Raw genomic sequence first — 24,607 nt, 5'->3', positions numbered from 1 at the left:
AGGTCTAGGAATATAGATAAGTGAGAGGTAGTTGGAAGATAAATTTCAAATGCTACTGATAGCGAGGAGCCTTGGTGTTTCAAAATTCTGTTGGAATTGTAAAGTAGGCAAGATATTGGCTCCAAAAAGAAAGTTTAAAACAGCAGAGTTTGACCATCCACTTGCAAAATGCCAAATTAAAACAAACTTGTTTAGAAACTTACCACAATAACATTGTGTTGCTTCTTCATCTTGGATTCTGTATTTAAAAAAGGACACAATCACTCACTTCATTGTAATGACAGAAAAACATGTGTTCTATTAACATCAAAAAAACACTGAAAAAGCTTAAGGACTCACCTCGTTTTTCCATCCTAAAACAAGAAGGGAAAAAGAAGATTAAAATTAAACACATAGAGTTGATTATTTCATGACACATTTACTTTCCTCTATGCATTCAGCATTCAAAACTGAATCAGAATCAAAATCAGGTTTATTATCACTGACGTGTCATGAAATTTGTTAACTTAGCTGAAGCAGTACAATGCAATACATGATAGTACAGAAAGAAAAAAATAAGTGAGTCAATGACAGTAAGTATATATATGTATATTAAATAGATTAAAATAGTGCAAACCAGAAATAGTAAAAAAGAGAGGTAGTGTTCACGGGCTCAATGTCCATTTAGGAATCGGATGGCAGAGGGGAGGAAGCTGTTCCTGAATTGCTGAGAGTGTGTCTTCAGGCTTCTCCAACAGAGTTTCCATTTACAAAGTGCCTTCGGCAAAAAAGGAATGACAAAAAACCGGAGTGCTTCTTAAATGCATTATCAAAGATAATGGTTGAGGTAGACACACCTGTTAGGTCACTGCCCTAATTGCTATGATATTAGGTCAGATTTCCAAGAGTAGGTTTGAGTAACGTCTGAAAGAAAGTAAGAGAGGTGTAGAATTTTGGGAAGAAAATTTCAGAGCTTGGGGCCTTGGCATCAGAAGGCACAGATACAAGAGTAGACTAATAAACTGCCGGGAGAAGAAGGTGCCAGAATTGGAGGAAGCCAGATTTAGTTTTCATTATGTACTTTATATTGTGGGAGTATTATTACCGTGCTGGAATTCATCATTTTTTGCTGTATAGAAAACATAGAAAACATAGAAAGTAGGTGCAGGAGTAGGCCATTCGGCCCTTCGAGCCTGCACCGCCATTTATTATGATCATGGCTGATCATCCAACTCAGAACCCCACCCCAGCTTTCCCTCCATACCCCCTGATCCCCGTAGCCACAAGGGCCATATCTAACTCCCTCTTAAATATAGCCAGTGAACTGGCCTCAACTGTTTCCTGTGGCAGAGAATTCCACAGATTCACCACTCTCTGTGTGAAGAAGTTTTTCCTAATCTCGGTCCTAAAAGGCTTCCCCTTTATCCTCAAACTGTGACCCCTTGTTCTGGACTTCTCCAACATCGGGAACAATCTTCCTGCATCTAGCCTGTCCAATCCCTTTAGGATTTTATACGTTTCAATCAGATCCCCCCTCAATCTTCTAAATTCCAACTAGTACAAGCCCAGTTCATCCAGTCTTTCTTCATATGAAAGTCCTGCCATCCCAGGAATCAATCTGGTGAACCTTCTTTGTACCCTCTCTATGGCAAGGATGTCTTTCCTCCGATTAGGGGACCAAAACTGCACACAATACTCCAGGTGTGGTCTCACCAAGGCCTTGTACAATTGCAGTAGTACCTCCCTGCTCCTGTACTCGAATCCTTTCGCTATAAATGCCAGCATACCATTCGCCTTTTTCACCGCCTGCTGTACCTGCATGCCCACTTTCAATGACTGGTGTATAATGACACCCAGGTCTCGTTGCACCTCCCCTTTTCCTAATCGGCCACCATTCAGATAATAATCTGTTTTCCTATTTTTGCCACCCAAGTGGATAACTTCACATTTATCCACATTAAATTGCATCTGCCATGAATTTGCCCACTCACCCAACCTATCCAAGTCACTCTGCATCCTCTTAGCATCCTCCTCACAGCTAACACTGCCACCCAGCTTCGTGTCATCCACAAACTTGGAGATACTGCATTTAATTCCCTCATCCAAGTCATTAATATATATTGTAAACAACTGGGGTCCCAGCACCGAGCCTTGCGGTACCCCACTAGTCACCGCCTGCCATTCTGAAAAGGTCCCGTTTATTCCCACTCTTTGCTTCTTGTCTGCTAACCAATTCTCCATCCACATCAATACCTTACCCCCAATACCATGTGCTTTAAGTTTGCACACTAATCTCCTGTGTGGAACCTTGTCAAAAGCCTTTTGAAAATCCAAATATACCACATCCACTGGTTCTCCCCTATCCACTCTACTAGTTACATCCTCAAAAAATTCTATGAGATTCGTCAGACATGATTTTCCTTTCACAAATCCATGCTGACTTTGTCCGATGATTTCACCGCTTTCCAAATGTGCTGTTATCACATCTTTGATAACTGACTCCAGCAGTTTCCCCACCACCGACGTTAGGCTAACCGGTCTATAATTCCCCGGTTTCTCTCTCCCTCCTTTTTTAAAAAGTGGGGTTACATTAGCCACACTCCAATCCTCAGGAACTAGTCCAGAATCTAACGAGTTTTGAAAAATTATCACTAATGCATCCACTATTTCTTGGGCTACTTCCTTAAGCACTCTAGGATGCAGACCATCTGGCCCTGGGGATTTATCTGCCTTCAATTCCTTCAATTTACCTAACACCACTTCCCTACTAACATGTATTTCACTCAGTTCCTCCATCTCACTGGACCCTCTGTCCCCTACTATTTCTGGAAGATTATTTATGTCCTCCTTAGTGAAGACAGAACCAAAGTAATTATTCAATTGGTCTGCCATGTCCTTGCTTCCCATAATCAATTCTCCTGTTTCTGTCTGTAGGGGACCTACATTTGTCTTTACCAGTCTTTTCCTTTTTACATATCTATAAAAGCTTTTACAGTCAGTTTTTATGTTCCCTGCCAGCTTTCTCTCATAATCCTTTTTCCCCTTCCTAATTAAGCCCTTTGTCCTCCTCTGCTGAACTCTGAATTTCTCCCAGTCCTCAGGTGAGCCACTTTCTCTGGCTAATTTGTATGCTTCTTCTTTGGAATTGGTACTATCCCTAATTTCTCTTGTCAGCCACGGGTGCGCTACCTTCCTTGATTTATTCTTTTGCCAAATTGGGATGAACAATTGTTGTAGTTCATCCATGCAACCTTTAAATGCTTGCCATTGCGTATCCACCGTCAATCCTTTAAGTGTCATTTGCCAGTCTATCTTAGCTAATTCACGTCTCATACCTTCAAAGTTACCCCTCTTTAAGTTCAGAACCTTTGTTTCTGAATTAACTATGTCACTCTCCATCTTAATGAAGAATTCCACCATATTATGGTCACTCTTACCCAAGGAGCCTCTCACGACAAGATTGCTAATTAACACTTCCTCATTGCTCAAAACCCAGTCTAGAATAGCCTGCTCTCTAGTTGGTTCCTCGACATGTTGGTTCAAAAAACCATCCCGCATACATTCCAAGAAATCCTCTTCCTCAGCGCCTTTACCTATTTGGTTCACCCAATCTACATGTAGATTGAAGTCATCCATAATAACTGCTGTTCCTTTATTGCACACATTTCTAATTTCCTGTTTAATACCATCTCCGACCTCACTACTACTGTTAGGTGGCCTGTACACAACTCCCACCAGCGTCTTCTGCCCCTTAGTGTTACGCAGCTCTACCCATATTGATTCCACATCTTCCCGGCTTATGTCCTTCCTTTCTATTGCGCTAATCTCTTCTTTAACCAGCAACACCACCCCACCTCCCCTTCCTTCATGTCTATCCCTCCTGAATATTGAATATCCCTGAACGTTGAGCTCCCATCCTTGGTCACCCTGGAGCCATGTCTCTGTGATCCCAACTATATCATAATCATTAATAACAATCTGCGCTTTCAATTCATCCACCTTATTACGAATGCTCCTTGCATTGACCCACAAAGCCTTCAGGTGCTCTTTTACAACTCTCTTAGCCCTTATACAATTATGTTGAAAAGTGGCCCTTTTTAATGCTTGCCCTGGATTTGTTGGCCTGCCACTTTTACTTTTCTCCTTAGTACTTTTTGCTTCTACCCTCACTTTACACCCCTCTGTCTCTCTGCACTGGTTCCCATCCCCCTGTTGTGAACTAACCTCCTCCTCACACCTAGCCTCCTGAATTTGATTCCCACCCCCCAACCATTCTAGTTTAAAGTCACCTCAGTAGCCCTCGCTAATCTCCCTGCCAGGATATTGGTCCCCCTAGGATTCAAGTGTAACCCATCCTTTTTGTACAGGTCACGCCTGCGCCAAAAGAGGTCCCAATGATCCAAAAACTTGAATCCCTGCCCCCTGCTCCAATCCCTCAGCCACGCATTTATCCTCCACCTCATCGCATTCCTACTCTCACTGTCGCGTGGCACAGGCAGTAATCCCGAGATTACTACCTTTGCGGTCCTTTTTCTCAACTCCCTTCCTAGCTCCCTATATTCTCCTTTCAGGACCTCATCCCTTTTCCTACCTATGTCATTGGTACCTATATGTACCACGACCTCTGGCTCCTCACCCTCCCACTTCAGGATATCTTGGACACGATCAGAAATATCCCGGACCCTGGTACCAGGGAGGCAAACTACCATCCGGGTCTCTGGACTGCGTCCACAGAATCGCCTATCTGACCCCCTTACTATCGAGTCCCCTATCACAACTGCCCTCCTCTTCCTTGCCCTACCCTTCTGAGCTACAGGGCCGGACTCTGTGCCGGAGGCACGGCCACTGTCGCTTCCCCCGGGTAAGCTGTCCCCCCCAACAGTACTCAAACAGCAGTACCTATTGTCAAGGGGCACAGCCACCGGGGTACTCTCTATTACCTGACTCTTCCCCTTCCCCTCCTAACCGTGACCCACTTGTCTGCCTCCCGTGGCCCCGGTGTGACCACCTGCCTATAACTCCTCTCTATCAACTCTTCACTCTCCCTGACCAGACGAAGGTCATCGAGCTGCAGCTCCAGTTGGTATTAGGGATTTGAATTCATCCAGCTGTCCTATTCAAGTAAGTAACCTTTTAATTTCTAATAGTCTTTGAAAATTATTTTAAAAATTCATGTTTTTGCAAATCATTCAGAACAGTAAACTACCCAAAATGTTCTGAGGAAAGGGAAGATCAAGTCCACAGAGAAAACAGAAGTGCTGGAAAAACTCAGCCAGTCAGGAAAGGGTCGACATCGCTTTGTTCCTGCAATTCATTAAGGTGCAGACATTGCAGTTGTAAAACTGAGGCTGTTGCTGAGGAGTTATTGCACAGAGTCAGAGTGGGGGAGATTGGAGGGAATTGGCGATAGTGTGATGAGGGTTGGAACTAGTTGGAGATATGGGGTCAGAGGAAAGTGAAAAGGGAGAAACCTCAGGAGGGATATTGGAAATCAGGAGCTTGGTGAGAGACTTGGCCACCTTTTATAATCAGAAAGAAATGAAGTTGTTAGAGCAACAGATGAGGCAAAGAATAGAGTGGAACTGGGAGCCATGATGAGATTGACACAGAATAAGTCGATGCTGGTATTTGACTTCATATTGAGACCAGAATACATTAAGTGAGTGATTTTGACTGAATGCATCCAGTATTTCCATCTTTGTTTCAGATTCCAGCATCCGCAATGTTATTTGTTTTCCTGTCAAGCAACAGTCTGACATGGTCATAGTCACACTATCAGACTTACAGACAAATAGCAGACTCCCCCAACACAAAGTTGTCAAAATAGGAGACCAGATTCACCAGATGTGATGGTAGAGTGATATGCAATTCATACAAAATTTACTCCAAAGAGCACAAAATGTCAGAGGACAAGGCCAAATACGAATAAGGAAGCTGCCTCCTGTTTACCACCATTTGTCCTCCCTTCTCAAGTGAATCAGTGCTCCACCATGTTGAATTTGTGCTGGAAATACTGTCACTCAGCTCAACAGAATTTGGTGAAGTACAGTACTGTAGTCTAGGTTGTTTTATTTATATGCTTTTCACGGGTTACCAATTGCAGTATGTAGAACACAGAAGAATTTGACATACAGTAATTGCATTAGCCGGTATATCACCAGAGGAATTTAAACCCATAGAAGTGTAAATAAAAGGCATTCACACAGAAAATTTTAAACTAATCCCTGAAGTAATGCATAACAAGTACTTGGTTGGAATGAACTAAATAAAAAAATACAACTTACAATGGCTTTTTCTTGATTTTTGATGACTTTGGTATGGAGCGGACATACTTAGCCAGGAGGTAGGCCAAATATCCCAGCAGTCCTAGCAGTAGCACACAGCCCATAGTGATAACAAATGGTGTGTACCAAGCATCTGCTTCATAGGTGTTTTGAGACTGTCTGATATAGGTTATATTTGGCTGCGAACAGATGGAATAGAAGCAATTCGTGAGAAAGTGCTAGTGGCTAGAAATAGACAAATTGCTCATTCACATTTCGAACTTTCAAGTTCAACATGAGATTCTAGTTTTTAATCATCAGAGCACTGAAGCTTTCAGTTCTTGTTTAGCACTCTTACTCTCTCTCTCTCTCTCTCTCTCTCTCTCTCTTTCTGTTGGCATCTGATTATGTTATTTGAAAGTGTGAACTATGTTCAAGGAAGGACATGCGGATATTGAAGAAGGTCCAGACGAGGTTTATGAGAATGATCCTGGGAATGAAGGGTTAACATATGAGGAGCGTTTGATGGCTCTAGTCTGTACTCACTGTAGTTTAGAAGAATTAAGGGGTGATTTCAATGAAACCTACCGAATATTGAACAGAGACAGAGTGGGTCTAGTGAGGATATTTCTATTAATAGGAGAGTCTAGGGCAAATCCTCAGAGTAGAAGGGCCACCTTTTAAAACAGAGATGAGGAGGATTTTTTTTTAGTCAGGGGGTGGTGAATCTGTGGAACTCATTGACATAGACCGCTGTGGAGGCCAAGTAATTGTTGGTAAGTTCTTGATTAGTAAGGGTGTCAAAGGCAGGAGAATGGTGTTGAGAGGTATAATAACTCAGCCATGATTGAATAACAGAACAGGTTCAATGGGCCAGATGGCCTAATTCTGCTCATATGTCTTATAGTTTTAACTTCCAGGTAGTTTAACGGCCAGTCAGCTATTACTTTTAATTTCCAGTGGCAAAATGTAAGATTCTACATTATATGCTTAATTTATAAATACAACTTTTATTATTATGTAGATCTTTCCTTCAACTGGTTGGATTCACACCTCTGTGGCAGAGACCTTTATGATTTAAGGCTTAGCTTCAGCAGTAATTAAAGAACCATATGGTATAATAAAAACTGACTCTTAATTTTGACAATGAAACACTAAACTGGGACTATGCTTGCTATTATGTTGTGAACTTACTAATCTAGAACTCTGATCTTTCTCTTAGTTAAAGCCAGGAACTTTGTTTCAAATTCAGCAGAAGATTCACAAACCGAATTATAATTACCAAAGTGTGTGTTCTAGTTTGTATGGATGTCACTCATCACCAGATACCCAGATCTACTTACGGTTGTAGTTGTTTGTTGAGTATTGGTTGTAGAGATAATAATTCTGACATTGATCATTACTCTCCCTGTTTGCACAACTTCTCTCCCTGTGCTTCCAGCCAGAAGATTATCATCAGTTATTTGAACAATGAGATTATAGTCAGAGACTTTATCAATCCCTTGCTTGTAATTAAAAGGAACAGCAAGTATCAGCTTAGTGATGTTGGATCCAGCACTTGGAGAGAGACTAAAGTGGTTGTTGATATTACCTGGCACAAAAAAGTAAACTTGTTAATATATCTTGCAGGTTAATAATATTGCTTGAAGGGTTGGTATTCCTAAAGGTAATCTAACCCATTATTTTAAAGTTATACGTGTAGAACTATTTTGATAGACTTCCCAAGTTACAGGATTTTATTTCATTTGTACTTCTGGAACTATTTAAAATGTTATGAAGGGTCAAGGGTCAGTAATCACAGAAAAATATTAAATGCACCATACTGTCAAGAAATTGTTGCTATAATCAAACTAAGGTTGTGATAGGATTCATAGATTTTATTTAATAATAATGTACTGACATATCTGCATTTTATCTGAGATTTTGAAATGCAAGCCATAGCAGTCATGGTTTCAAAATTAGGTATTATTAATTGTGCTAGTTGAGACAACAAATAGATAATTCAGCTTAAAAGCTGGAATTTTTCAGCAGGTCAGACAACATCCAGTGGGAGAGAAATAGCATAATATTTCATGTTGATAACTTTTCATCAAAGAAAGTTAGAAATAAGTTCTAAAGTTGCAGAGAAAGGAGTGGGGGAGTGGAGGCAGAGAGAAAACAGAAGTGGCTGACTGTGAAAGGGCAGGGATCTGGAGAGAGGGAATGATACAATCTGCAGTGGTGCCAACACAAAGGAGAAAGTGCAGATAACAGATGACAAATAAATCTTGGGTGCTGGAAGAGCAGAGAAGATGGAACTGAATGTTGGAGCTACAAAACAAGAATGATTTGCTGAGCTCAGCACTTAGTCTTCTGGTTTGACATGTCCAAAGAGAAGATGACATGCTGTTCTTCACTGGAATAGTGGGATGGAGATAAGTTGATTCACAACTAGAAGTTCATGGTCACCCTTCTGGACTGAAAAGTGGTGTTCCACATTGGAGAAGTAATGTTCATTTAGACTCACCAATGACTACACCATGTAGTACAGCAAATTGAAAGAAATAGAACTTAGTCAAGGGTGATGGAGAGAAGCAGAGGAAGGAAAAAATGGAATTGGGTTATTGCAGGAAGCAGAGTGGAAGGGAGAACTTTCAAACTGGCTGTCAGAATGTAATGGCTTCCAATGTATTCTGTCCATTATCCCCTTAGAGGTCAAAGAAAAAGTCAAAGAACGAGAGTGTAAGTGTGAGGACAGAGTGGAAATTAACAGCAAAGGCAGTGAAAGAATGAAAGAGGTAGTGAAAGGGTTCTGCATGAGAACAGGAAGCAGCGGCAGTGTGTCATCAACGCAGTGGAAAGAGAGATGAGGGAGGAAGCTTGGGGAAGACTGAAACCAAAACTTCTCCATATCTCTGACAAAGGACCTGACATAACCTACACATGATCCTTGACCTGAAAGATGTGAATAGAGTACAAGAAGGTTATTCAGTCTGGTATAGGAGAGTAGTGATGGAATGGGCTGGTAGCAAAAGGCCCTTACACTGTCCAGGGATGGGGGCAAAGGACACCCATGCTGAAAGTGAACTGGCTGAGACCAAGGAGTGGCAGAAGACATCTTAAGTTCATAGGTGTACCTGTGAAATGATGAGAGGAGACATTTTCCTCTCTATTATCCTCCAAGACTCCTCTGATGTGATGATATGACCAAATTTATCTTTCCCTCCTTGACGCTAATCAGGATTTCAAAGGGGCTTTCTCTTCTCAATAGAGCAGGGGCTTGGGCATGGTGTCAGCCAGATAGTTATAGGAAACTGGGCACTAAGGCAACAAAGGGGATATGACTTTAGCAATGGAAATGTGAGCACAACAAGGTGAAGACACCCCAGTTGTATGACAACAAGGGTGAGCAAGTTGTATGACAACAAGGATGTGCAGGCCCCTAAACTGATTTAGCAAGGGAAATGTGAGCACAACATGGTGAAGACACCCCAGTTGTATGACAACAAGGGTGAGCAAGTTGTATGACAACAAGGGTGAGCAGGCCCCTGAACTGATTTAGCGGCTTAAGCACCAGGCCAGATTGGAAAAGTTGGGTAAGAGGCAAATCGAGGTGGCGAGGCCCAGGACCTAGAGTGTATCAAAGTGGCAGGCCCCGGGTGCAAGAGTGAAGAACGACCGCTGTTTGGCCAATTGAAGTGCCTGGCCAGACTGAAAAGAGTCAGGGTGTCTGGGCCAAAGGTTCATCTTGCTGCTCGCGAGGTTTATTCATCTCTGTGCTGAACTGAGGCTGTGGCCTGCAATTAACGGGCTCCTGACTGGGTGTGACTGGCTTTGTGGCTGTGCACTCACTTTTGTGAACTTCAGTTCTGAATATTATTTCCTTACTTTTACTGTCTGCATGATTTGTTTTTTTTCCTGCACATTGAGTATTTGATGGCCTTTTTTTAAAAATGGGTTTTATTGGGTTTCTTTGTTTTGACGCTGCCTGTAAGGAGATGAATCTCAAGGCTGTGTATAGTACACACACTGATAAAAATGTAATTTGAACTTTGAACTTTTAAACCAACATGTCAACATCTGATTGAGGCCTCATTCATTGTTCTTGTAGGTCACCATTGTGAGGCATAATTATACATACTGAAATGCCAACCCTGTAACATCTCCACACATGTAGCGGATATCTGCATCACACATATACAGATGTGGAGACAAAGATATTAGTTGGTATTCTTCTGTCCCAGCCGGAAAATGTCTGCCTCCACCCATACTAAGATTTGGGTGCCCTTGGCCTTCGTAAGTGCCTTTGCTAGTTTTGTGGAGCTGGTCTCGACTGCTCCGATCTACCATTTCTACATCCACAGAAAGCAATAAAGCACAAGGCCTCTCTGTAGAAGAATCTCCCAATGTCTCGACTAAGGTCACGCAGGGATGATGGCAAACGGTAGGGCACACTTTTACTGATGATAACTTACCATTGACTTTAAAGTTCTGGACAATGGCTACTGAGGATGGACAGCTGAAAGGAGAAACAACCTGGGAGGGAGGCAGTGTATTGAAGATAAATGTCCAAATCAAGGCAATGAAGGAGAAATGGCTGCCTCCACTGATGTACCTGAAATTATGAAGTAACGGAAAGACTGAGGGGGAGAGTCCCGGTCTGTACAGGATAACTGGAAGTCTTGAACATTGGTCCCCACAGCGGTGTCATCAAGAATTGCCAGAGAATAAAATTTTGGCTGACAGGTAGGTGGTTCATCATTGTTTGGAAGAATATTCACTGTGACCTGGAACACAACAATCTCTGATCAGTGAGAACAATTCCTGGATTTACCTTGTCCATTTAATCTGTACCTCTTCAGCAATGGTTGGCTAAATGTAATGCTTCCCAAAGTACCCATAGCTTCATAATACTAATTTCTCCAGTATCATCTGGTAACCTGAAAATGTGCAGTTTAATTTGCAAGTGAAATTTGTAAATATCTATTTTATGAGTGATCATCATGGCCAATCTTGATTTCATTTACTCTGGTAAGAAATGACCTCATTTAGGAAGTAGAAACTCCTGCAGAATATATTTTAATCATCTGTTCAACCCAACAAAATGAAGTCAATGTAGATGCTAACACAAGGAAATCTGCAGATGCTGGAAATTCAAGCAACACACATCAAAGTTACTGATGAACGCAGCAGGCCAGGCAGCATCTCTAGGAAGAGGTACAGTTGATGGAAACGTCGACTGCACCTCTTCCTAGAGATGCTGCCTGGCCTGCTGCATTCACCAGCAACTTTGATGTGTGTTGCTTCAATGTAGATGCTATACAACTGTCCTGGTGAAGATCAAACAAGGATCAAACCTGGCAGCATTGACAGTTTAAGGACACTTGCTGGAATTCCAAGGACTTCTAGTTGAGTTGTTGCTCAGCATCTGTTTAATTTCTCTCTCACCTTTCCACACATGGAAAAGTTCTGTGCTATTTTACAGATAGGGTAGCAAGCACCAATGAGTTTGGTCCCCAAAAACACAGAGAGATCCTCTTTGTGTTTCTCCCTTTTCCATATGTACTTCATACTTGATCAGGCATGAAAACATAGTAATATGGAAAATAGAGGCAGGGTGGGCCATTCAGCCCATCGAACCTGCTTCCCCATTCAATACAACTTTAGCTGACCCGCTATCTCAGTACTATATTCCTGTTTTTTTCTCTACGCCTTGACGCGTTCTGTGTCTAAAAATTGATTTATCTCCATCCTAAATATATTCAGTGGTTTGGTCTCCTCCAGATTCCCCATCCTCTAACTGAAGAAATTTCTTATCAATTCACACCCAAGTGTCTTGCCCATAACTGGAAGTTGTGGCCTCCTCCTTGTAAATATCCTAGTCAGAGGAGATAAGCCCATTGCAACGAGTCTTTCTGTTTTTAGATCCTGTACTTCCCTTGTTAGTACATCTTGGTCATAAATAAATATAATTAAACTATAATTTATGTTTAAATATATTAGGTTATATTTAACCACAGACATTTTTAAGAATACCTAACTACATAGAATTGACATCGTTAATCAATGGAATGAAACACTGCGTGTGTGGAGATAGGCACACTTGATGGCCATTATTTGTGTAATTGGATTTCTACCTTTAGCAAATCTTGGTTGTAACCTATCCAACCTCAGCAGAGAGAGAACAGAGATCAGTAGTGGTGACGAATAGCTTAAATTCAATCCTCCCTCAGTATTGCACATTTGCAGATTCAGCTCATCTGTGTAATTAATTGTTAGGATGGGAAACAGCTTCTTCCTCCGGGCCACAAGGCTACTGAACATCCTGTCACCACACAGGTCTCAACATGTATGAAACACCAATAGCATTATACTGCTTACTTCTTAACTTGAGTCGTAAATGCACCTTATTTTTTGTTAGACCAAAGACCATAAGACGGGAGTAGAATTAGGCCACTAGGCCCACCGAGTCTTCTCCACCATTTAATCATGGGTGATGGTTTCTCCTCCTCCTCAGCCCCACTCCCCACACTTCTCCCCGTAACCTTTGATGCCGTCTCCAAATAGGAAGCTATCAATCTCTGCCTTAAATATACCCAACGACCTGGCCTCCACAGCTGTCATAGTCATAGTCATACTTTATTGACCCCAGGGGAAATTGGTTTTCATTACAGTTGCACCATAAATAATAAATAGTAATAGAACCATAAATAGTTAAATAGTAATATGTAAATTATGAAATAAGTCCAGGACCAGCCTATCGGCTCAGGGTGGTTGCTGGCCACAGGCAGGAATGACTTCCTATGACGCTCTGTGCTGCATCTCGGAGGAATGAGTCTTTGGCTGAATGTACTCCTGTGCCCACCCAGTACATTATGTAGTGGATGGGAGACATTGTCCAAGATGGCATGCAACTTGGACAGCATCCTCTTTTCAGACACCACTGTCAGAGAGTCCAGTTCCATTCCCACAACATCACTGGCCTTACAAATGAGTTTGTTGATTCTGTTGGTGTCTGCTACCCTCAGCCTGCTGCCCCAGCACACAACAGCAAACATGATAGCACCGGCCACCACAGACTCGTAGAACATCCTCAGCAACGTCCGGCAGATGTTAAAGGACCTCAGTCTCCTCAGGAAATAGAGACGGCTCTGACCCTTCTTGTAGGCAGCCTCAGCGTTCTTAGACCAGTCCAGTTTATTGTCAATTCATATCCCCAGGTATTTGTAATCCTCCACCATGTCCACACTGACCCCCTGGATGGAAACAGGGGTCAGCAATACCTTAGCTCTCCTCAGGTCTACCACCAGCTCCTTAGTCTTTTTCACATTAAGCTGCAGATAATTCTGCTCACACCATGTGACAAAGTTTCCTACCGTAGCCCTGTACTCAACCTCATCTCCCTTGCTGATGCATCCAACTATGGCAGAGTCATCCGAAAACTTCTGAAGATGACAAGACTCTGTGCAGTAGTTGAAGTCCAAGGTGTAAATGGTGAAGAGAAAGGGAGACAAGACAGTCCCCTGTGGAGCCCCAGTGCTGCTGATCACTCTGTCGAACACACAGTGTTGCAAGCACACGTACTGTGGTCTGTCAGTCAGGTAATCAAGAATCCATGATATCAGGGAAGCATCCACCTGCATCGCTGTCAGCTTCTCCCGCAGCAGAGCAGGGCGGATGGTGTTGAACGCACTGGAGAAGTCAAAAAACATGACCCTCACAGTGCTTGCTGGCTTGTCCAGGTGGGTGTAGACATGGTTCAGCAGGTAGACGATGGCATCCTCAACTCCTAGTCCGGGCTGGTAGGCGAACTGGAGGGGATCTAAGTGTGGCCTGACCATAGGCCAGAGCAGCTTCAGAACAAGTCTCTCCAGGGTCTTCATGATGTGGGAGGTCAATGCCACCGTTCTGTAGTCATTGAGGCTGCTGGGGCGCGGCGTCTTCGGCACAGGGACGAGACAGGACATTTTCCACAGTACAGGAACCCTCCGGAGCCTCAGGCTCATGTTGAATACATGGCAAAGTTCTCTACATAGCTGAGGGGCACAGGCTTTGAGCACCCTGATACTGACACCATCCGGTCCTGCAGCCTTGCTTGGGTTGAGACGTTTCAGCTGTCTTCTCACCTGTTCAGCCGTGAAGCCCACTGTAGTGGCTGCCTGCGGTAACAAGTTCCACAAATTCACCACCCTTTGGCTAAAGAAATTTCTCTGCATCTTCATTTTAAATGGACGCCCCTCTATCCTGAGGCTGTGCCCTGTTGTACGAGACTCTCCCACCATGGGAAACATCCTTTCCACATCTACTCTGTCTAAGGCTTTCAACATTCAAAAGATTTCAATGAGATCCCCCCTCATCCTTCTAAATTCTAGCTAGTACAGACGCAGAGCTAACATTCCTCCTATGATAACCCTTTCATTCCCGGAATCATCCTTGTGAACCTCCTCTGGACCCTCTCTAATGCCAGCACATCTTTTCGAAGATGAGGAGCCCAAAGCTGTTCACAATACTCAAGGTGAGGCCTCACCAATGCCTTATAAAGCCTCAGCATCACATCCCTGCTCTTGTATTCTAGACTTCTTGAAATGAATGCTAACATTGTATTTGCCTTCCTTGACACCGACTCTACCTGAAAGTTAACCTTTAGGGTATTCTGCACAAGGACTTCCAAGTCCCTTTACATCTCAGATTTTTGGATTTTCTCCCCGTTCAGAAAGTAGTTTGCACATTTATTTCTACACCAAAGTGCATGACTATGCATTTTCCAACATTGTATTTCATTTGTCACTCTCTTGCCCATTCTCCTAATCCAAGTCCTTCTGCAGCCTACTTGAATCCTCAACAGTACCTGCCCCTCCACCAATCTTCATATCATCTGCATACGTGGCAACAAAGCCATCTATTCCATCATCTTAATCATTGATACATCAAAAAAAGAAGCGGTCCCAACACTGATCCCTGTGGATCACCACTAGTCACTGGCAGCCAACCAGAAAAGGATCCTTTTATTCCCACTCACTGCCTCCTACCAACCAGTCAACGCTCTAACCATACCAGTAACTTTCCTGTAATGCCATGGAGTCTTAACTTGGTAAGCAGCCTCATATGTGGCACCCTCAACTCTGCCCCTCTCACTCTCAACACAGGTGCCCCTCAGGGCTGTGTACTAAGCCCCCTCCTTTCCTCTCTGTATACCCATGGTTGTGTTGCTACCCACAACTCCAATCTGATAATTAAATTTGCGACGACGCTACACTGATTGGCCTAATCTCAAATAATAATGAGGCAGCCTACAGAGAGGAAGTCATCACCCTGACACAGTGGTGTCAAGAAAACAACCTCTCCCTCAACGTCGCAAAAACAAAGGAGCTGGTTGTGGACTACAGGAGACAGGCTAACCCATATTGACATCAATGGGTCTGGGGTTGAGAGGGTGAACAGCTTTAGGTTCCTCTGCATAAAGGTCACCGAAGTTCTCACGTAGTCTGTTACTGGCTGTGTGGTGAAAATGGCATAACAGCGCCTCTTTCACCTCAGATGGTTGAAGTTTGGTATGGCCCCCAAATTCTAAGAACTTTCTATAGGGGCACAATTGACAGCATCCTGACTGGCTGCATCACTGCCTGGTATGGGATCTGTACTTCCCTCAGTCGCAGGATTCTACAGGGAGTGGTGCGGACAGCCCAGTGCATCTGTAGATGTGAACTTCCCACTATCGAGGACATTTACAAAGACAGGTGTGTAAAAACGGCCCCAAGGATCATTGGAGACCCAAGTCACCCCAACCACAAACTGTTCAGCTGCTACCATCCAGGAAACAGTACGGCAGCGTAAAAGCCAGGACCAAGAGGCTCCAGGACAGCTTCTTCCACCAGGCCATCAGACTGATTAATTCATGCTGACACAACTGTATTTCTATGTTATACTGTCCTGTTGTACATAATATTTATTATAAATTACTATAATTGCACATTTGAACGGAGATGTAACGTAAAGATTTTTACTCATGTATATGGAGGATGTAAGTAATAAAGTTTATTCAATTCAGCCTGGTCAAAGACCTTCTGAAAGTCCAAATATACAACATCCACTGCATCTCCTTTATGTGTCGTCTCCTCAAAGAGTTTCAACAGGTTCATCAGGCAAGATATTCCCTTAAGGAGACCATGCTGACTTTGTCCTATCTTGTCCTGTGTCACCAAGTATTCTATAACCTCATCCTTAACAATTGATTCCAACATCTTCCCTACCGCTGATGTCTCTATAACTGCTCTATAATTTTCTTTCTGCTGCCTTTCTCCTTTCTTAAAAACTTAGGGTGCGGTTCATCTGGTCTGGGTGACTTGCGTACCCTTGGGTCTTCCAGCCTTTTAAGCACCTTCTTCCTTGTAATAGTAACTGCACTCACTTCTCTTCCCTCACACCGTTCAACATCTGGCACACTGCTAGTGTCTTCCACAGTGAAGACTAACGTAAATTGTTAATTTATTACTTTATCTGCTGTATGTGTGAGTTACTGTATATGTTGTGTGTTGTGCGCCTTGGTCCAGAGGAATGTTGTTTTGTTTGGCGGTATACCTGTGTACAGTTGAATGGCAATAAACTAACTTGATATTGCTCACAATTTGACTTTGGATATGGATGCACATCATTATTGTGGCTTAGTCCTCTGCCCAGACAAATCTCATAGTTGGTGAAATGTAATTATTCCAAGTTTCCAAACTTCAATGTACTAATTCCTTCAGTATCAAAATCAAAGTAAATTTATTATCAAACTATATATATGTCATATACAATCTTGAGATTCATCTTATTGTAGGCACCCACAAAATGAAGAAACACAATTGAATCTACAGTAGTTTTATGAGCTGTCTGCAAGACTTTCCAGTAACCTATAGATGTGACTGTTTAACCTACAAATTAAATTGAAGTCATTCCTGCCTGTGGCTATCAAATTTTACAACTCCTCCCTTGGAGGGTCAGACACACCCTGAGCCAATAGGCTGGTCCTGGACTTATTTCCATCTGGCATAATTTACATATTATTATTATTTAATTATTTATGGTTTTATATTGCTATATTTATACACTATTCTTAGTTGGTGCAACTGTAACGAAACCCAATTTCCCTCGGGATCAATAAAGCATGTCTATCTATCTATCTAAATAGCTATCTTATGAATGAACATTATGGTCAATCTTGATTTCATTCACTCCGGTAAGAGATCACAGCCTTCAGGGAGTGGAAGCTCTGCCAGAGTTTATTTTAATCATCTACTAAACCCACGGAAATGAAGTCGATACAGATGCTATGCAAATACCCTGGTGAAGATCAAACAAGGATCAAACCTGAACCATTCCTGTTGAGAAATCTCATGAGGCTCTAATCATGCTTTACATGGCGGGTTGGTTTTATCCTTTTAAATATTCAACGGCTTCTCAGTTAGATAGATGGCTTCCCAGAAATATTTAAATTTATAATGTCAAGGTGACAATTACTTCTTTAACACAGATTTTTTGTTTTATTTGCAGAATATTATCATCTTTGTCAGGTGGGACATATATTGCCTTTGAGAAGGGGGAGTTACGCTGACACACTGCCTAGTAGATGAGATGGACAGTCCTTCCATGGGGTGTTACGATTTTTGATTTAGCTGTGCAGCTCGACAAGTCATGTCATCATAAGAGCCAGTCTACTGCATGGTATTTTTTTCATGCAATTCTGCAAAAATAAAGGGGGTTGCATTTATATATCCCCTTGAATAATGTCAGGATGTCCCAAAGTGCTCAAAAGCCTACGAAATAGATTTTAATTACAGTCTCTATGGTAAAGAAACACAGCCAAAAACTATACTATATAAAGAGAAAGCCTGCAAGATCAGGGCAAGGTGAAAAATGATCTGTCAATGTCATTCCTGTCTAAAGTAGTTAAGTTTGTGGGAGACGCTTTCACTAACAACACTACTTTAGCCCTGTTCCTTTCAGCTTCATTAAGTGCTTTATCATGCACTCTGGCTGAGAGTCAAATATGTCTGTTGTAACTATGCCAAACAAATTCCTCTCTTATATTAAACTTAACTTATTTAATTATTACCTCTGCTACGTCAGTCAATATCAACAAGCAGGTTATTCAGCTATTCTACTTTAGAACTCAGTTAAGTCCCCTGAGTACAGAAATGGAAAAACAAGTTGTTTGTGCTGAACCTTGCTAATGTTATACTTGAGTCAAAGCGATCGAGTATAATATCGAATTAATATTTATTTCAACATGTAGGTGAACTAACCTTTAGCATTAGAAAGCACTTACAGTTGTTGTAGCAGTTTTTGGATCATCAGAATCTAAATCAACAGCCTGCACTGTGAGCAGATACTGGGCAGTTGCCTCATAATCGGATTGGGCCACAAGATGTATTTCCCCTGATGTCGGATTGATCCAAAACAACTGATTGTAGCCCAGCGCGTTTCCTCCTGCCACAAGTGAGTAAGTGAGTTCCGGGCCTGGAAAATCTTTGTCCTCAGCAAATACTTGTCCAATCTTTGTTCCAACTGTAAAGAGTAATTGAACAACATTGAACAAAGTCACTATTGTGCTGCAGGGTGTTGCCAATTTCATAGAAACATAGAAACATAGAAAATAGGTGCAGGAGTAGGCCATTCGGCCCTTCGAGCCTGCACCGCCATTCAGTACGATCATGGCTGATCATCCAACTCAGAACACTGCCTCAGCCTTCCCTCCATACCCCCTGACCCCCGTAGCCACAAGGGCCATTTCTAACTCCCTCTTAAATATAGCCAATGAACTGGCCTCAACTGTTTCCTGTGGCAGAGAATTCCACAGATTCACCACTCTCTGTGTGAAGAAGTTTTTCCTAATCTCGGTCCTAAAAGGCTTCCCCTTTATCCTCAAACTGTGACCCCTCGTTCTGGACTTCCCCAACATCGGGAACAATCTTCCTGCATCTAGCCTGTCCAATCCCTTTAGGATCTTATACGTTTCAATCAGATCCCCCCTCAATCTTCTAAATTCCAACGAGTACAAGCCCAGTTCATCCAGTCTTTCTTCATATGAAAGTCCTGCCATCCCAGGAATCAATCTGGTGAACCTTCTCTGTACTCCCTCTATGGCAAGGATGTCTTTCCTCAGATTAGGGGACCAAAACTGCACACAATACTCCAGGTGTGGTCTCACCAAGGCCTTGTACAACTGCAGTAGTACCTCCCTGCTCCTGTACTCGAATCCTCTCGCTATAAATGCCAGCATACCATTCGCCTTTTTCACCGCCTGCTGTACCTGCATGCCCACTTTCAATGACTGGTGTATAATGACACCCAGGTCTCGTTGCACCTCCCCTTTTCCTAATCGGCCACCATTCAGATAATAATCTGTTTTCCTATTTTTGCCACCAAAGTGGATAACTTCACATTTATCCACATTAAATTGCATCTGCCATGAATTTGCCCACTCACCCAACCTATCCAAGTCACCCTGCATCCTCTTAGCATCCTCCTCACAGCTAACACTGCCACCCAGCTTCGTGTCATCCGCAAACTTGGAGATGCTGCATTTAATTCCCTCATCCAAGTCATTAATATATATTGTAAACAACTGGGGTCCCAGCACTGAGCCTTGCGGTACCCCACTAGTCACCGCCTGCCATTCTGAAAAGGTCCCGTTTATTCCCACTCTTTGCTTCTTGTCTGCTAACCAACTCTCCACCCAAATTTCACTTACAGTTTTTCAATCTTTTATAACCTTCTACAGATTGCAATCCTTCAAGAAAACTGCACTTTCCACATTAGTGATCTTCTTCATTTTCACCCCTGCCCCATGTCATAGGAGCAGAATTAGGCCATCTGGCCCATCGAGTCTGCTCCGCCATTCAATCAAGGCTGATCCTTTCTTTTTCTCCTCCTCAACGCCATTTCCCAGCCTTCTCCCCGTAACCATTGATGCCATGTCCAATCAAGAACCTACCAATCTCTGCCTTAAATACACCCAGTGACCTGGCCTCCACAGCTGCATGTGGCAACAAATTCCACAAATTCACTACCCCTTGGCTAAAGAAATTTCTCTGCATCTCCATTTTAAATGGACGCCCCTCTATCCTGAGGTTGTGCCCTGTTGTACTAGACTCACCCACCATTGGAAACATCCTTTCCACATCTACTCTGTCTAGGCCTTTCAACATTCGAAAGGTTTCAATGAGATCCCCCATCATCCTTCTGAATTCCAGTGAGTACAGACCCATCAAATGTTCCTCATATGGTAACCCTTTCATTCCTGGAATCATCCTTATGAACTTCCTCTGAACCCTCTCTAATGCCAGCACATCTTTTCAAAGATGAGAGGACCAAAACTGTTCACACTACTCAAGGTGAGGCCTCACCAGTGCCTTATAAAGCCTCCACATCACATCCTTCCTCTTGTATTCTAGACTTCTTTAAAGGAATGCTAACATTGAATTTGCCTTCCTCTCCACCGACTCAACCTGCAAGTTAACCTTCAGGGTGTTCTGCATAAGGACTTGCAAGTCCCCTCGCATCTCAGATTCCTGGATTTGCTCCCTGTTTAGAAAATAGTCTGCACATTTATTTCTATTACCAAAGTGCACAACCATGCATTTTCCAACATTATATTTCATTTGCCACTTTTTTGCCCATTCTCCTAATCTGTCTAAGTCCTTCTGCATCCTACCTGTTTCCTCAACACTACCTGCCCCTCCACCAATCTTCACATCATCTGCAAACTTGGCAACAAAGCCATCTAATCCATCATCTAAATCATTGAAGTACAGCATAAAAAGAAACGGTCCCAACATTGACCCCTGCGGAACACCACTAGTCACTAGCAGCCAACCAGAAAAGGATCCTTTTATTCCCACTTGCTGCCTCCTTCCAATCAGCCAATGCTCTAACCATGTTAGTAACTTTCCTACATACCATGGGCTCTTACCTTGTGTGTCAAAGGCCTTCTGAAAGTCCAAATATACAACATCCACTACATCCCCTGTATCTATCCTACTTGTAATCTCCTCAAAGAATTCCAACAAGTTCATCAGGAAGATTTTCCCTTAAGGAAACCATGCTGACTTTGTCCTATGTTGACCTGAGTCACCAAGTACTCCCATCACCTCATCCTTAGCAATTGACTCCATCTTCCCTACCACTGAGGTAAGGCTAACTGGTCTATAATTTCCTCTCTGCTGCCTTTCCCCATTGTTAAAGAATGGAGTGACATTTGCAATTTTCCAGTCCTCTGGCACCATGCCAGAGTCCAATGATTTTTGAAATATCATTTCTAATGCCACCACAATCTCTAACGTTACCTCTTTCAGAATCCTAGGGTGCAGTTTATCTGGTCCGGGTGACTTTTGTACCTTTAGGTCTTTCAGCTTTTTGAGCACCTTCTCTCTTGTAATAGTAACTGCACCCATTTCTCTTCCTTCACACACTACAACATCAATGCATTCAACACCATCCGCCCTGCTCTGCTGGGGGAGAAGCTGACAGCGATGCAGGTGGATGCTTCCCTGGTATCATGGATTCTTGATTACCTGACTGGCAGACCACAATACGTGTGCTTGCAACACTGTGTGTCCGACAGAGTGATCAGCAGCACTGGGGCTCCACAGGGGACTGTCTTGTCTCCCTTTCTCTTCACCATTTACACCTCGGACTTCAACTACTGCACAGAGTCTTGTCATCTTCAGAAATTTTCGGATGACTCTGCCATAGTTGGATGCATCAGCAAGGGAGATGAGGCTGAGTACAGGGCTACGGTAGGAAACTTTGTCACATGGTGTGAGCAGAATTATCTGCAGCTTAATGTGAAAAAGACTAAGGAGCTGGTGGTAGACCTGAGGAGAGCTAAGGTACCGGTGACCCCTGTTTCCATCCAGGGGGTCAGTGTGGACATGGTGGAGGATTACAAGTACCTGGGGATACGTATTGACAATAAACTGGACTGGTCAAAGAACACTGAGGCTGCCTACAAGAAGGGTCAGAGCCGTCTCTATTTCCTGAGGAGACTGAGGTCCTTTAACATCTGCCGGACGATGCTGAGGATGTTCTACGAGTCTGTGGTGGCCAGTGCTATCATGTTTGCTGTTGCGTGCTGGGGCAGCAGGCTGAGGGTAGCAGACACCAACAGAATCAACAAACTCATTCGTAAGGCCAGTGATGCTGTGGGGAATGAACTGGACTCTCTGACGGTGGTGTCTGAAAAGAGGATGCTGTCCAAGTTGCATGCCATCTTGGACAATGTCTCCCATCCACTACATAATGTACTGGTTGGGCACAGGAGTACATTCAGCCAGAGACTCATTCCACCGAGATGCAGCACAGAGCGTCATAGGAAGTCATTCCTGCCTGTGGCCATCAAACTTTACAACTCCTGCCTTGGAGGGTCAGACACCCTGAGCCAATAGGCTGGTCCTGGACTTATTTCCTGGCATAATTTACATATTACTATTTAACTATTTATGGTTTTATTACTATTTATTATTTATGGTGCAACTGTAACGAAAACCAATTTCTCCCGGGATCAATAAAGTATGATTATGACTATGACTATCTTGCACACTATTAGTGTCTTCCACAGTGAAGACTGATGCCAAATACTCATTTTTTCATCTATAATCCCCTTGACCCCCATTATTATTTCTCCTGCCTCATTTTCTAGCGGTCCTATATCCACTCTCATCTGTCTTTTATTTTTTACATACTTGAAAAAGTTTTTACTGTCCATTTTGATATTATTTGCTAGCTTGCTTTCATAATTCATCGTTTCCCTTCTAATGATTCTTTTTGATTGCTCTCTGTAGGTTTTTAAAAACTTCCCAATCCTCTATCTTCCCACTAATTTTTGCTTTGTTGTAAGCTCTCTGCTTTGTTTTTACATTAGCTTTGACTTCCCTTGTCAACCACTTCCATTCCCCCTGCCCACCACCTCAAAAACCAACGATCTTTGGAGCTTCTTCAGTTAGGATTGGAACTCTGGAGTTATCTCCCTTTTTGCCTCCCTATCTTTTTATTTGCTCACAAATCTTGCACCAAGATTTTGTCCAATTATTACAATGTACCCTCTGCCTTAGGATTGGTGTTAGTTTTTGTCTTAAGCTCCCTTGAAGTTTTATTTGATGTTTTCCAATACCAAAGACCAAATATTTCATCTAAAATTCTCTACTTTAAAATATCTGAATGCTTCTGGGAATTATTAGAGATGTCAATAGAAAATCTGCAACCTTGCAACAAAGAAGACATGTTAATTCATTTTTTAACCAATGAAAAAGGTTTCCCCAATTATTAAATCTACACTAGTTCTTTCACCACTGAAGGGCAGTCCCAGCAACAATAATGGTTTATAAGACCATAAGACACAGGAGCAGAATTAGACCATTCGACCTATTCAATCTGCTCCACCATTCTATCATGGGTGACTTCTTATCCCATTTCCTTGCCTTCTCCCCATAAACTTTGACATCCTGACTGATCAGGAACCTAGCAACTTCCGCTTTAAATATACCCACTGGCTTGGCCTCTACAGCTGTTTGGGACAATGAATTCCACAGATTTACTACCATCTGGCTAAAGAAATTCCTCCTCATCTCTGTTCTAAGTGGACATCCCTCTGTTCTGAAGCTGTGCCACCCTGTCCTAGACTCCCCCTCATCCTCTCCACATATACTCTATTTAGGTCTTTCAATATTCAATCGGTTTCAATTAAGTTCCTTCTCACTCTTTTAAACTCCAACCAGTACAGACCCAGAGCTATCAAACACTCCTCACATGTTAACCCTTTCATTCCCAGATTCATTCTCATGAACCTCCTCTGGATGGTCTCCAATATCAGCACATCTTTTCTTATATAAGGGGCCCAAAACTGTTCATAATAGTCCAAGTGTGGTCTGAGCATTGCCTTATAAAGCCTCAGCATTACATCCTTGTTTTTATTTTTGAGTCCTCTTGAAATGAACACTAACATTGCATTTGCCTTCCTTAGCACGGACTCAAACTTGCAAGTTAACCTTTAGAGAATCCTGCATGAGGACTCCCTCTGATTTTGAATTTCTCCCCACTTAGAAAATTCACCTACACCATTATTCCTTCTGCCAATGTGCATATATTTGCACTTATATTTGTGTTACATAGTTAAAGCAGTGGCATGATCTTAAGGGAGCTCATGGGAGACTTAATTAATAAAACTGGGCACAGTGCCAAACAGGAGGAAGCCAAAGATAGATCTTTATGGGCCTTTGGGATAACAGTTCAAGATTGGAAAGAGAAATATTGCAGGTGATTCTTTGGTTATGATGGAGAAAAGATCCTTTCCTACTGAGTAGAGAATACATATAACTGCTACACAACTCCCCTCAGCCCCACACCAC

The 24,607-nt window shown here is 42.7% G+C and overlaps 1 protein-coding gene across 1 annotated transcript in view; it reads right to left on the bottom strand.

The window, feature by feature from the left end:
- Positions 1 to 244: 244 nt before the first annotated feature.
- The window catches only part of LOC140203292 (cadherin-related family member 3-like), a 76,878-nt gene continuing 52,515 nt past the window's right edge, over positions 245 to 24,607 (bottom strand). Inside the window, exons 12-16 of the mRNA XM_072269305.1 lie at positions 18,529 to 18,767; positions 10,837 to 11,008; positions 7,586 to 7,833; positions 6,264 to 6,442; positions 245 to 353 (exon numbers count right to left, since the gene is read on the bottom strand). Coding sequence (XP_072125406.1) covers positions 245 to 353; positions 6,264 to 6,442; positions 7,586 to 7,833; positions 10,837 to 11,008; positions 18,529 to 18,767 — 947 coding nt within the window. The remainder of the gene's footprint in view (positions 354 to 6,263; positions 6,443 to 7,585; positions 7,834 to 10,836; positions 11,009 to 18,528; positions 18,768 to 24,607) is intronic.

This window comes from Mobula birostris, chromosome 9 (genome assembly GCF_030028105.1).
Source record: "Mobula birostris isolate sMobBir1 chromosome 9, sMobBir1.hap1, whole genome shotgun sequence".
Classification (NCBI taxonomy): domain Eukaryota; kingdom Metazoa; phylum Chordata; class Chondrichthyes; order Myliobatiformes; family Myliobatidae; genus Mobula; species Mobula birostris.
Note: the sequence above shows the minus strand (reverse complement) of the source record. Positions and strands in the feature narration are given on the sequence as shown.